The sequence below is a fragment of the Populus trichocarpa genome, chromosome 1 (genome assembly GCF_000002775.5).
Source record: "Populus trichocarpa isolate Nisqually-1 chromosome 1, P.trichocarpa_v4.1, whole genome shotgun sequence".
Classification (NCBI taxonomy): domain Eukaryota; kingdom Viridiplantae; phylum Streptophyta; class Magnoliopsida; order Malpighiales; family Salicaceae; genus Populus; species Populus trichocarpa.
This window is the reverse complement of record NC_037285.2, coordinates 9,725,016-9,736,689: the sequence shown is the minus strand read 5'-3', so window position 1 is coordinate 9,736,689 and position 11,674 is coordinate 9,725,016. Positions and strand designations below refer to the sequence as shown.

The 11,674-nt window shown below is 33.0% G+C and overlaps 2 protein-coding genes across 2 annotated transcripts; one reads left to right on the top strand and one right to left on the bottom strand.

Annotated features, from left to right (window-relative positions):
* Positions 1-978: 978 nt before the first annotated feature.
* LOC18094382 (auxin-responsive protein SAUR36) lies at positions 979-2,094 on the top strand. Its single transcript, XM_024582233.2, has one exon. It carries the CDS (start codon positions 1,477-1,479, stop codon positions 1,975-1,977), a length of 501 nt encoding a protein of 166 aa, XP_024438001.1. The 5' UTR covers positions 979-1,476; the 3' UTR covers positions 1,978-2,094.
* A 2,483-nt stretch (positions 2,095-4,577) lies between these two features.
* On the bottom strand, positions 4,578-10,133 carry LOC18094383 (vacuolar-processing enzyme-like). The gene is made up of 9 exons (XM_006368619.3): positions 9,613-10,133; positions 9,056-9,220; positions 6,473-6,629; positions 6,175-6,260; positions 5,875-6,074; positions 5,657-5,705; positions 5,345-5,554; positions 5,063-5,269; positions 4,578-4,964 (listed from the first exon to the last, which is right to left on the bottom strand). The coding sequence occupies exons 1-9, from the start codon at positions 9,838-9,840 to the stop codon at positions 4,782-4,784; spliced, it is 1,485 nt and encodes a 494-aa protein (XP_006368681.3). The 5' UTR covers positions 9,841-10,133; the 3' UTR covers positions 4,578-4,781.
* Positions 10,134-11,674: the final 1,541 nt, after the last annotated feature.

Here is an 11,674-nt window from a genome sequence, read left to right as displayed (position 1 = left end):
TCGATTCCTATTAATATTGTCGAAATAAAGGATTTTTCAACTCTTTCTTTTTTATAGAAACGACAAGGTTCAAATGGTATAAATACCTCTTAAACCATCCAGGTAAAGTGTTCACAATTTCTTATCTCTTAAGATAAAAATATTTAGATTTCAGAGCATTAAAAAACTTAAAACTCAAGAACAAACATCTTTTGTTCCTGAAATTTAAAAATCTTTTAAGTTATTTAATATATTTCTCAAAAAGATACTGACTTTATCATCAGAAGATCTTTGAGTCATCTCGATTGAGACTATTTTTTCAAGTATTTAAAACTTTTTTGGTAAGCCTGAAGTTCCTTAGATTAAGGAGAAGAAGTCCAAATACATGAACACATTGATTAACTACTATTCTAAACACTAAATAACCTTTTATTTATGTATTTTAGATTTTAAACATCATCAAAAGTAGATGACTTTTTAGCTCTTTTTTTTATGGAAACGACAAGGTTCAGAAGGTATAAATGCTCCTGGATCATCCAGGTAAAGGATTCACAACTTCTTATCTTTTAAGATAAAAATATTTAGATTTCAAAGCATTATCAAACTTAAAGCTCAAGAACAAACAATTTTATTTTTGGAATTTAAAGTTTTTTTAAGTTATTTAATATCTTTTCCATAAAGATATTGAGTTCTCTTGATTTTGACTGTTTTTATATGCATTTAAAACTTCTATTGTAAACATGAAGTTTTTTAGATAAAGAGAAGAAGTCCAATATTTATGTATCTTAAGTTTTGATAGCATATTCATTTGTTGGTGAACGATCTGGACATGCTTTGGTTTGTTAATGTCAACGCGCATATAATTCAAAGACATATTTCTTCTCACGAGGTTTTGAATTATAACCCCTTTTATTTTTCACTTTAAAAAGTGGAACTCTTTTTATCAAAACTTGAAAATTCTAATTTTAGCTCAATTTCAAAGACTTATTTATTTTTTTTCCAACTTACGAACTTTCTTGCTAATTTAAAAACAGAGTACTAGCCGTACCCATCTTTCGTTTCTTCTCGATTTGCAACTCTGTCAAGAGCAAGTTTACTTCCATATTAGATACTTTTCAATCCTAGACAAGTCCAAGAAATGAGTGAGTGGCCATGATCGAAGCAACCCTCCTTATCGTGTCCAATACCAAATTCCGCAGCACAACAAGTACACAGTTATGACCATTCCAAGTTCTAATGGTTCACACGGCACAATTTCAACTCTCCAAGAGGACCTCGACAATTTAAGAGTCCATGGCCCAGAGAGAGTGAGAGAGAGAGAGACTAGAGAGCATACAGAATAAATACCAGAAACAGAAGATTTTGAAATCCAGTTATATCTGTAACTGGACACCTCTAAGTCGCCAAAAACCCATTTCCTAATACTTCATTTCAAGGTATCCCATTTGTTCAGATTTCATCCTTTTTTTTCACTCTGAACAAATTTCATCGACCATCATGATCAAGAGAATTAGAGGGTTCAGGCTTGGACGCAAGAAACTAGCAAGATTCTTCAAATGGATTGCCCAACGCAGAAGAGAACCAGCTCGTTTGTGCTCCAGGGACCACCCAAGAAGGCCCTGCAATTCCATTTCCAAAATCTTGGACATGGCTCGATATTTTACACGTGGAGCTAAAACTCTCTGTTTTCCAAATTCGGATCCGGGTTATATCAAATTGGGTCATGCGAAACCAATGGAGGTACCCAAAGGACACTTGGCTGTGTACGTGGGCGAATCAGATGGAGACACGAGGAGGGAATTGGTGCCTGTCATTTTCTTCAATCACCCTCTCTTTGCAGAGCTATTACAGAGAACGGAGCGGGTAAACGGGTATAATCATTCGGGTGGGATTACTATACCGTGTGGGTATTCGGAGTTTGAGAAGGTAAAGACGAGGATTGCCGCCTGGGAAAATTGCCATAATAGTATATGGACGAGGCATTATAAGTATTGGTGATATTTAATGTCATTGGTGGGTTTTGAGCTTGCACTAAAAATATTTTTATCATCCTTTAATGAAAATTAAATTCCATTAGTTTTCTGTGAATGGATGAAATAAAATGATTGCTTTTAGTGATTTTTTTTTAAATCCTTCTACTTTCGTTGTTTGTCGAGGTAAATAATTTTTTAGGCTAAACCATCTAATTAAAAAAAAAACTAAAATTGATGGTGAAATTGTTATAGTATTTAAGAGAAAACAGTATGGATTGTAACAATGTTCTATAATGGTTTTTTTTTTGTTATCTTTTGATTTCTTATATTTTGATCCCTTGATTATTATTTTTTTGAATTTGATCCTATCATGTTGTGTTTATTTAGGATTAAACTTGATGGTTTATTTTACTTTTCTAAATATGGAGATTTTTTGATGTCAAGAAAGAATTATAATGCTCAGTTGATGTTTGGTTTGGCAAAATAAAACTTAATTTTATTGATTTAAAATAATTGAGGCTTTGGGGACCGAGTTTGAATTTGAGACAAATGTTCAACCCCTTAATTTGTTTGCATGGATTGAACTGAGCAAGTAGGGAAAAAAGTTTATCCTTCTTTTTTGTTGTCCTTTGAATTCTTTTCATTACTCCACTTAATTTCTTCTTTTTCAAATTGATTCTTTATCATTAAGTTTATTTGAAAATGGACTTGATGATTTGTTTCAATAGGTTAAATATGTGGCTTTTACGATGTCGAGAAACATTATAGCGCTTGGTTAATGCTAAGTTTAGCAAAAAAAAAATCAGTTTCATTGACTTAAAACCGAAGTTTTTAAAATCGACTCGACGGTTGACCCAGCCCAAGGCTCGGGTCACGGGTTTTGTCCGGGTCACCGTGTTTTGATCGGGTCACCCAGGTCAATCCTAATTTTTTTTATAAATTAAAACAACGTTGTCTTGGTTAAAAAAATAGTCAATGGGTTGCAACTGGATTTTTGATCGGGTCTTGCCGGGTCACTCGGGTTTTTAACTTCCCTTATTTTTCTTAAACCCGGCCTGGTTCCAGCCCTGGGCCAGGCCGAGTTTTAAAACTATGTTTAAAACAATTAAGGCTTTAGAGGCCAAATTTGAAAATAAAACAAATGTACAACCTCATTTTTTACAAGATTAGAGACTAAATGTAAAAGAATGAAATTAAAAAAGAAAATAAATGAAAAGAAAAGGAAAAAAAGACCGAGGCAAGTTGAATTAACATTTCATACCTATGACTTAGGTCATGACATTGAGATCACCATCTCGAAAAATTACAAAGCCTCATTCTTAACAAATTCAATGTTAAATGGTGAAATTGAAAAAAAAAACAAATAAAAAAAGGAATCAAAGAGGAAAAAAGCAATTAAAAGAATAATAATCAAATTTAATATAAAAAATGAAAAACAAAATGATGAGTTATAAAATTGGAAAACAAAATTAATTAAGAGAAGGATATAAAAAATAACCATAAAAATAACGAGGACCAAATTTTATATAAAAATAAAATAGGACCAGATGCTAAAGGTTAAAATTGAAAAATAAATAAATAAAAATAATGAGCAATCAAAAAAATGAGAATTACAATTAAGAGGATAACTTTAAATTTTGGTTTGTCCAACATGATTCCCAAGAAGAGAGAAAAGAAAGGGGAGAATTTTAATTCAACTACGACCGAACCACCATGAATAACCATATAGTCTTCGTCCCATAAGATTCATTGCCACTCAATGCTTAAAGTGACATCGTGGTTGGCCATTTTTATTATCGAGAGGCATTGCATGTGCCTTCAGAAGAGTGTGGGGGCCTCCCACATGCCAACTCATGCAACACACACCAATAATATTTCAACTTTTAAATTAAAATAAAATTTCAAAAAAAAAACTCCAAGAAACCAGTTAAATGAATTTTGATTTTAATAGCTACTTAGTAATGTTTATTATGCAATAAAAATATGATTTTACCAAGATTTTCCTTGTTAATTTGGTAATGACAATTTTATCCCATGAAAAAGACCATATTAACTTTCAAACCAAGTTTTTTTATTTTATAATAACAAAATAATCTTCTTTAATAAAATATAAATGTATATTTAATGACCTCTTTTAGCTTTTGTTTTAATGAATATATGCACATGAATCTTATTTTATCCGTACAAATATACTGTTATATTTTGAAAAAAAAAAAGTCACTGTAATCTAAGATTGATTAACTTTTCTTCAATTAATTAACTTTTTTCTTAAACACAAGGATGTAAAAGGGATAAGCGAATAAGTGACTTTTGGGCTGCAAACATCTTCGTCGAAGTGACCTTGAATTAAGCACATCTGGGCTTTGTTAGCAACTCTCGGTTCCCTACTCCTACTCCTTTACACTGAATCTCGGGCTTAGACAAGATCCACTTACAATATTTCTGGAGAAAACCAAATTCATAAGCTCATTGATGTCTTGTAACCTTTTGGTCTCTCATAAAAGGTCACTAGAACTCATCTCCATAGCCAAGTTAGCCCCTTCATTTTTGTTGTTAGGATAAGATTAATCTGGTTAGCAGTTCCTCAGAAATCATAGACATACAGGGAACATATCTCGAGTACAGTTCTATGGGAAAACAAGCCACACATGCATAGAAGTTGAAATTTATATTGACAAGTAGTGAGGGCGATAGCCTCTTTTTTTCCTCACAAATATCACCCGCTAAGAACACCTGGGTATAGAAATGCTACTGCTGAGATAAAGCATCTAACAGTATGTACAATAACATACTCAGCATACTGAAAGCTAATTCCAGATTTTCCGGCTATTAAGTACTGTAACCTTGGTTTGAAGGATGCAGTTCCCCAGCATCATGGCCACTACAAGCGGCCACACAAGCTTCCTCCATGGAGGCTAGAGAGACGCCACCATTGCAAATGTTGGCAAATGCTCGCATGTGTTTCATTCCATACTGAGTCAGTGATCCACAATGTTTTTCAAACAATCGAACCTACAATTTTCGAAGTTCACATGTTGCTAGTAATTAATAATAAAATGAATGCGCAGCAAAGGAAAAGAGACTTGAACAAAGCATTAATGCTATGTTACCATTGATTTTAAGCATCTCCAGTCATCTACTAGGGGCGAATCGGGTTCCCTAACAGATTTAAGGATGGTGGAACCTTTTTTAGGTCCAAATAATAGTGTTCCGATCAATTCCATGCTGCTGTCCAAGTGAGTTCTATGCCTCATTGTCTCTTTAATCTGATTGAGGATTTGGGTCTTCTTTTCTGACCCACCTTCAGCTCTTTTGTACTGCACGACCCAAAACAAAATTATGGAGCTGGAGGAAATATAAATTGTCATGCTCAAACCATTTGCTGCACTTACCATTTGCCAGAGGAAAACAAGCTCTGCATCTCTCTGGTTAACAACATCCATACGCGCACCAATGTGGCCATTGTTTGGAGGGAAGTTTACACTAGCTGGATCGAAACCTTGATACAAAAAAAGCTTCTCTCCTTTGAGGCTTTCGTTCCCATATTGCATCACATGGGATCCAGAAGTGAATGCATTGTAATTGGAAGTCCTCTCTTTCACCTGCATAAACAAGAAATCACGCGTTACTTTAGCCCTTTAGCAGTAACAAATTCAAATTAAGCTGTGTAGAAATGCTCATTTAGTGATAATTGTCGGCATTACCGAATGATATTGCTGCTTAATTGTTTCTTTCTTCAGATTGTGTGTTTCACTGCAGGAGAAGGGGGAGTTAATAAAACAGAATAAACGCTGATAAACTATTGATTACCTCGGAAAGGGACCTTTATTGATTGTGAACTACTACCGTGGAAGAAGAATGAACTGGTTGGTTTATGTAAGCAAGTGAGGAGCGGGACAGAAGGAGCCAATATTACACACACCTATCTTCCATCCAAGCAACACTGTACAGATCCCCTAAGCAAGTGACATACTCCGAGGGTGGAGATGGATCCATCCCAGGACAATAAGTTCCCCAGCTAATCTCTTCCGCATTTGATGCTGTCGTCACGTAAATGTTTAGGTCCTTAGGCATGATCCCTTCGAAGATGCTCCCACTCTCGCAAGCTTCTATATACATTACCTGTCCGCAACAAAAGCTTGTCAGCAAGCAATTGTTTGTAAGTTGTCTCGGCAGCCTATAGAATCACTAATTATGATGTAAGAATAAATGGTCTCTTTACCATTTCTTTGTAGCTCCCAGATGCATGTTTCTTCTTCAGAACCTCGATGAAATCCATTGCATATAGAAAAGGCATATTTGGCATTCCTGTGTTCACATGGTATGGGCCAGTTATGCATTCTTTCCGAATTAAACCTTGATTAAAACCGAAACAAAGGAACAAATTTGAAGTGAAATGGATGATGTTGCTATGGTTGAGCTATCAACTGAAATATTTACGACCAATGTCAAGACTACTGGCATTTTGAAGGCTAGGAAACGAAGCTGAGCATCATGAAAAAGGCGGAAAAATTACACACCAAGAACTCCAGGACCTCCATGATCAGAATAGTACAAGAAGATCCTGTCATTGGGCTTGCTATCCACAACCTTGCCACTTCCACCCTTGACAGCACTCTTGTTACCAAGAAGTACTGCATACAGATTCTCAGTATTAACCTGTTCACCAGTGTAATCCTACCACAAAAGACAACGCATTTCAACAGTTAGTGAAAATTTCACCATTAAAAGCCAAATCATGGATTATAACTTAAATTAGAACAATAATTAATTATCTCAATTTGGTCATAAACCTTTAGTCCAAATCCAATCAGGTGACCGGCTATCAATAATTAAAAAATAATGGGGCCAAAGTGACTAAAACCACCTCACTGTTTATCGATAATTCCTTGATTATATTTTTCTTTTTTCTTCAGAAATCAGAAAACCGTGTTGTTTAGTTCTCTATTGCTGCAACTAGCACGAGTCGAGAGATTCACATCACACAGGCACTCAAATATTGCCGGTAGTAGTTCATGACAAGCTACCAAGTACCATCTGATAAAAAAATTGCAGATGAAGAGTAATAATTTAAATTAATTTTCGTTTGAAAAAATATTAAAATAATATATTTTTTATTTTTTAAAATTTATTTTTGATATCATAAGTTTAAAATAATCTAAAATCATTAAAAAAATAAATTTAAAGCAAAATAAATTTCAAAATTTTTTTAAAAAAAAACAAATTATAACTCACTCTTAAACGGGGATAGAATAGCAGCAATTAAAATAAACATTAATCCACAGTGAATATGTGAACCTTAATAATATTGTAATTCAAGAACATATTTTTTTATCTAAAGACAAGTCCATTTTCTAATCATAGTTTAATATACTGAAGTAAATACGAAAATGGTTGTCCTTTTCCTTGTAGATAAATATTTATAAAATTATGTCATATTCTTTGGATATTTCGGATAGACCAATAAGGTTGAATTACAAAACTTACAAAGAACGCAACTTGGATGCAGACCAATAAGGTTAGCATCACAGAACCAATCACTATCAATTACGAATCCAGGATGGAACATGTCAACCAAAAGCTTCAAACATGGTAGACATGATTAATACTAAAAAGCCAACCTTACCCACAGAGGGAAAAAAACACATGGGATCCCACCAAAGTGGGGTCCGAAAGGATTATGATAATTAGACGCCATTCATTTTCCCCTCTTCAGTTCTCCTATGAAATGATAGCTTCTACTGTCTTTACAGTGGCCACCCAAATAATTACTGTTGTAACATGCAATGTATGTATGTGTGTGTATATAATTGTGCTATACTGCGGGTCGGGTTAAATTTTTTTTTAACATAAAAAAATATTCAGATATTACTAATATTTTTTTAGTAGAAAAAAATTAAATCATGTGGGGATGACTCGAAACGATATAGTTGGCTTTGCGAGTTCAAAAACAACTTAAAGAACCCTTAAAAACGTAATTTGACTCTAAAAAAATTTCACATTTTTTTATATTAAAATTACAATATAATAAATTGACTTGGATCAACCCAAGTTAACATGTCAAATCCGCGACTCAAGTTATGAGACTATGATACCCCATAGAAAAAAAATAAAAAAAAATATAAAACCTAATTTGCAATTAACACAATGTTGAATGATGAAATTAAAAAAAATTAATTAAAAATGACCTAAAAATAACCCAAGTTAACATTTCAAATTTGCGACTCGGATCATAAGACCGAGATAATCTCTTAAAAAGAAAATTGAAACAAATTATGAAATTCAATTTTTAATTAATTCAATATTGAAAGATAAAACTAAAAATGAAGTCAATTAAAAAAACATAAAAAAATAACCCAATTCAATCTGTCAAACTCATGAATCAGGTCATGAGACCGATAGAAATAAATAAATAAAAAATGACCAGATTTAACTTGGATTAATTTGTTAAATCCACGACTCTGGTCATGAGACTAAAATAACCCCATAAAAAATAAATCAAAATAAATTATGAAGTTCAATTCTCAATCGATCTTATTGGATCCAATGTTGAACGTTGATACTTGTAAAAAAATTAATTACAAAAATGACACAAAAAATTATTCAAGTCAACCCGTTAAGTAGTATTATCAGGTTATGAAGTTGAGATAATCTCATAAAAATCAAACCAAAATAAATCATGAAATCTAATTTTCAATTGAACACAATATTAAATGATGAAATTTAAAAAAAAATCAATTTAAAAAAAAACTGAGTCAAGAAAATTAACATGTCAAACCCGCAACCCGGATCATGAGACAGAGACAGCCTAATAAAAAACAAATCTAATGTTGAAGGATATGAGATTGGGATAACTTCTTAGAAAAAAATAAAAAAATATATAATATTGTAGAATAACCTAATAAAAAATAAAAAAAATATTAAAGGATAAAAAAAATATATTGTTAAAAAATCAAAGAAAAAAAACAAAAACAATTATTTTTTTTAATAAATCACACCAGAACATACAGGGATTCAATGCTACAATTCTTTATCCATGTGTTTCAGTAAATAAATAATAATTCAATAAGCAAATAGTATTTATTTATTATACATGTGGTTACCTTAGGCACACCAGCATAAACATCATCTCCTTGTGGATGGTTGATGATAACTCCAGGCCTTGGGTTCAAATGATGCATGGCTATATCATCATACATAAACACCACCATGTTCTCTTCTTTTATCCCGCCTTTTCTTAATAGTTGATATGCATGGCAGACATCCGCCTACATAACATATGTATATCCACAATCAATCATCAATAAGAATTTCACATCCAACAAAAAACAAACACATGCACTCCTGTAATAAAAGTAATCGCTACTGTCTTTTAATTATAATATTAGAAGAATCTTCAAGAAAATAGTAATGACTATTTTTTGAATATTTTTTATTTTAAAATATATAAAATAATATATTTTAAAAAAAAACAATTATCATTATATTAAAAAAAAAAAAAAACATCATTTCAAACAGTTCCCGAACAGTTTATAAGCTTATTGGTTAACTAATCAAGTCCGTGAAGATGGATTAGCCACCTGGTCTTTTATAAAAGAAGAAAAGGTAAGGTGGGGGGGCTAGCAGGCTAGCTTAGCCAGCTAATTTTAGTGAGTTTCACCTGATGCCTGTAATTTCCATAACCACTTGAACCGGCCACAAGAACCGCCCATCTCGAGCCAATTTCTTCACCATCATCATCGACTTCTGGCTCATCTTTCCCTGTTGGCATAAGAATCCTTGGTTCAACCGGGTTCAACCGGGCGGCTTGAACACTCTGTACATGTAGAAAAGACAGCATCGCAAGCACTAAAATAGCAGACAAAAAATAGGCCTTGTGGGTCTCCATCGGAGAGTTGTTGACCTGTTCAAGAAATATTGATCGCAGCAGCAATGTTCAAGAGCAAGAACAAAACCTAATGAAGAAGAAAAGGAGCCTGGAGAGAAAATTAGGAGGAGCTAGGAAGCCTCTGGCTGGAATAGAATCGGTGAAGGGGTTTATAAAGTGAGGGCGATGGGGCGATGTAAGATGCCATGCAAAGTAAGGGGTTGACACGTAAGCGAAATGGCTATAGAATGGTGGGTCCCAAAATAACTCAAGTGGAGGTGGTGTTTTGATGGCTGCTGTGTTGTTTTCATGTTTTTTGGAGCTGTGTTTATCAATCTTTTGCTTTGCTTTGCTTTTCTTGTGGGCTTGGCGTTCAGGTTTTAGAGATAGGAAAAGTAGTTTTACTCGGTTCAAAGAGGAAGGATTTTTAGGTTAGGCCGGCTTTTGTTGATTTTTGTCCCTCTACTTGAGGGAGGAAAATTAATAAATTGCAGACAGCTCAGTTATGAATAATATATATATTAGACTAGCAGGCTTGTATAATTGATGGGTTAATTAAGAGTTAGGACTTCCCTGTTAGGCTAGCTGTCTTCAGCTTTACTCATAAAAATAATAACCTCAGCGGCGGATGTATTCTCTCCTCTGTTATTCGAGCAATAAATTTACACCGTAACGAATAAGATTTTCATGAATTCCCCGTAAAATCTTAACTTAGATTTAGATCAGAAAGATAAACTTAGTTTTGATGATTTTGTCTTAATATTCTACATAATTATATTTATACTTTAACATAAACTAACTACAATAGAAGGGAGGAGATGACATGCTTTTTCCCCCAAATAATTAAATTATTGGCATCATTCTGTCGGTATTTTCATCGACAAAAATGACATATCACTAATAAAAAACATTGTTTTTAATTTCATCGGTGATTTATTTTTATATTACCAATGGATTTAACATGTCGGTGAGAAAGTAGTGTTAATGATGTTTTTTATAATTTTTTTCTAACTCTCTGACCGAATCATGATGGGGAACTACTCTGATTCTTCTATCGATGGTATCGAACCAATAGCATTTGAATAAAAAGATTTTATTCTGCTCGCTATGATATTGCAATTCAATCACCTCTTCTAACTTCCCATAATAATCAACTTCAAACTCATTAGAAGTGGATTTCTTAACACAAACTCCAATGTTATATATTTTTATTCCCTCACCATAATCTTAAGTATGAAAGATATGTCCATCGACAAAATACTTGTTATTGCACTTCACTTTTCTTTTAGGACCTAAACATAGTAAATTCAAAGTATCATTAGCATTCCCTCTCAATTGATAAACCTGGTACAAGATTATAACCATTAACATTTAAAGACAAAAGGTGTGATGAAATTAATTTTTTCGAAAGATAAGAATAATTAAGCAGTACTTTTTCTATACTTATGATCGTTATTGGTGGCAATAAAAAATATATTTTACCACTATTTTTTAAGGTGAATGTCTTGTTATTTTCTATATAGTATGGACATGCTAATTTTTCATGTGTGCTCCAACCAAAATCATTTCATACATGGAAAAATCATTGATAATTCATATCAAAGCTGCCTTGATATGAAAATTATATTTACTCGAGACATCATAAGTTTTGACCATAAATAAAAATATGAACTCCGACCTCATACACATTTATGGTGGCAAGTTGTAAAAGGCTAACATGGTGGAATGTGAGCCTCTTAAGAGGTGTTGTTGTTGGAAAATGAAAGAGTTTTGAGTTTAATCAAAAAATTATAATTAAGATTTAGACGTCGCCACCTATTATTATGGTTACTAGGAAATCTATGGTCTGCAAGAG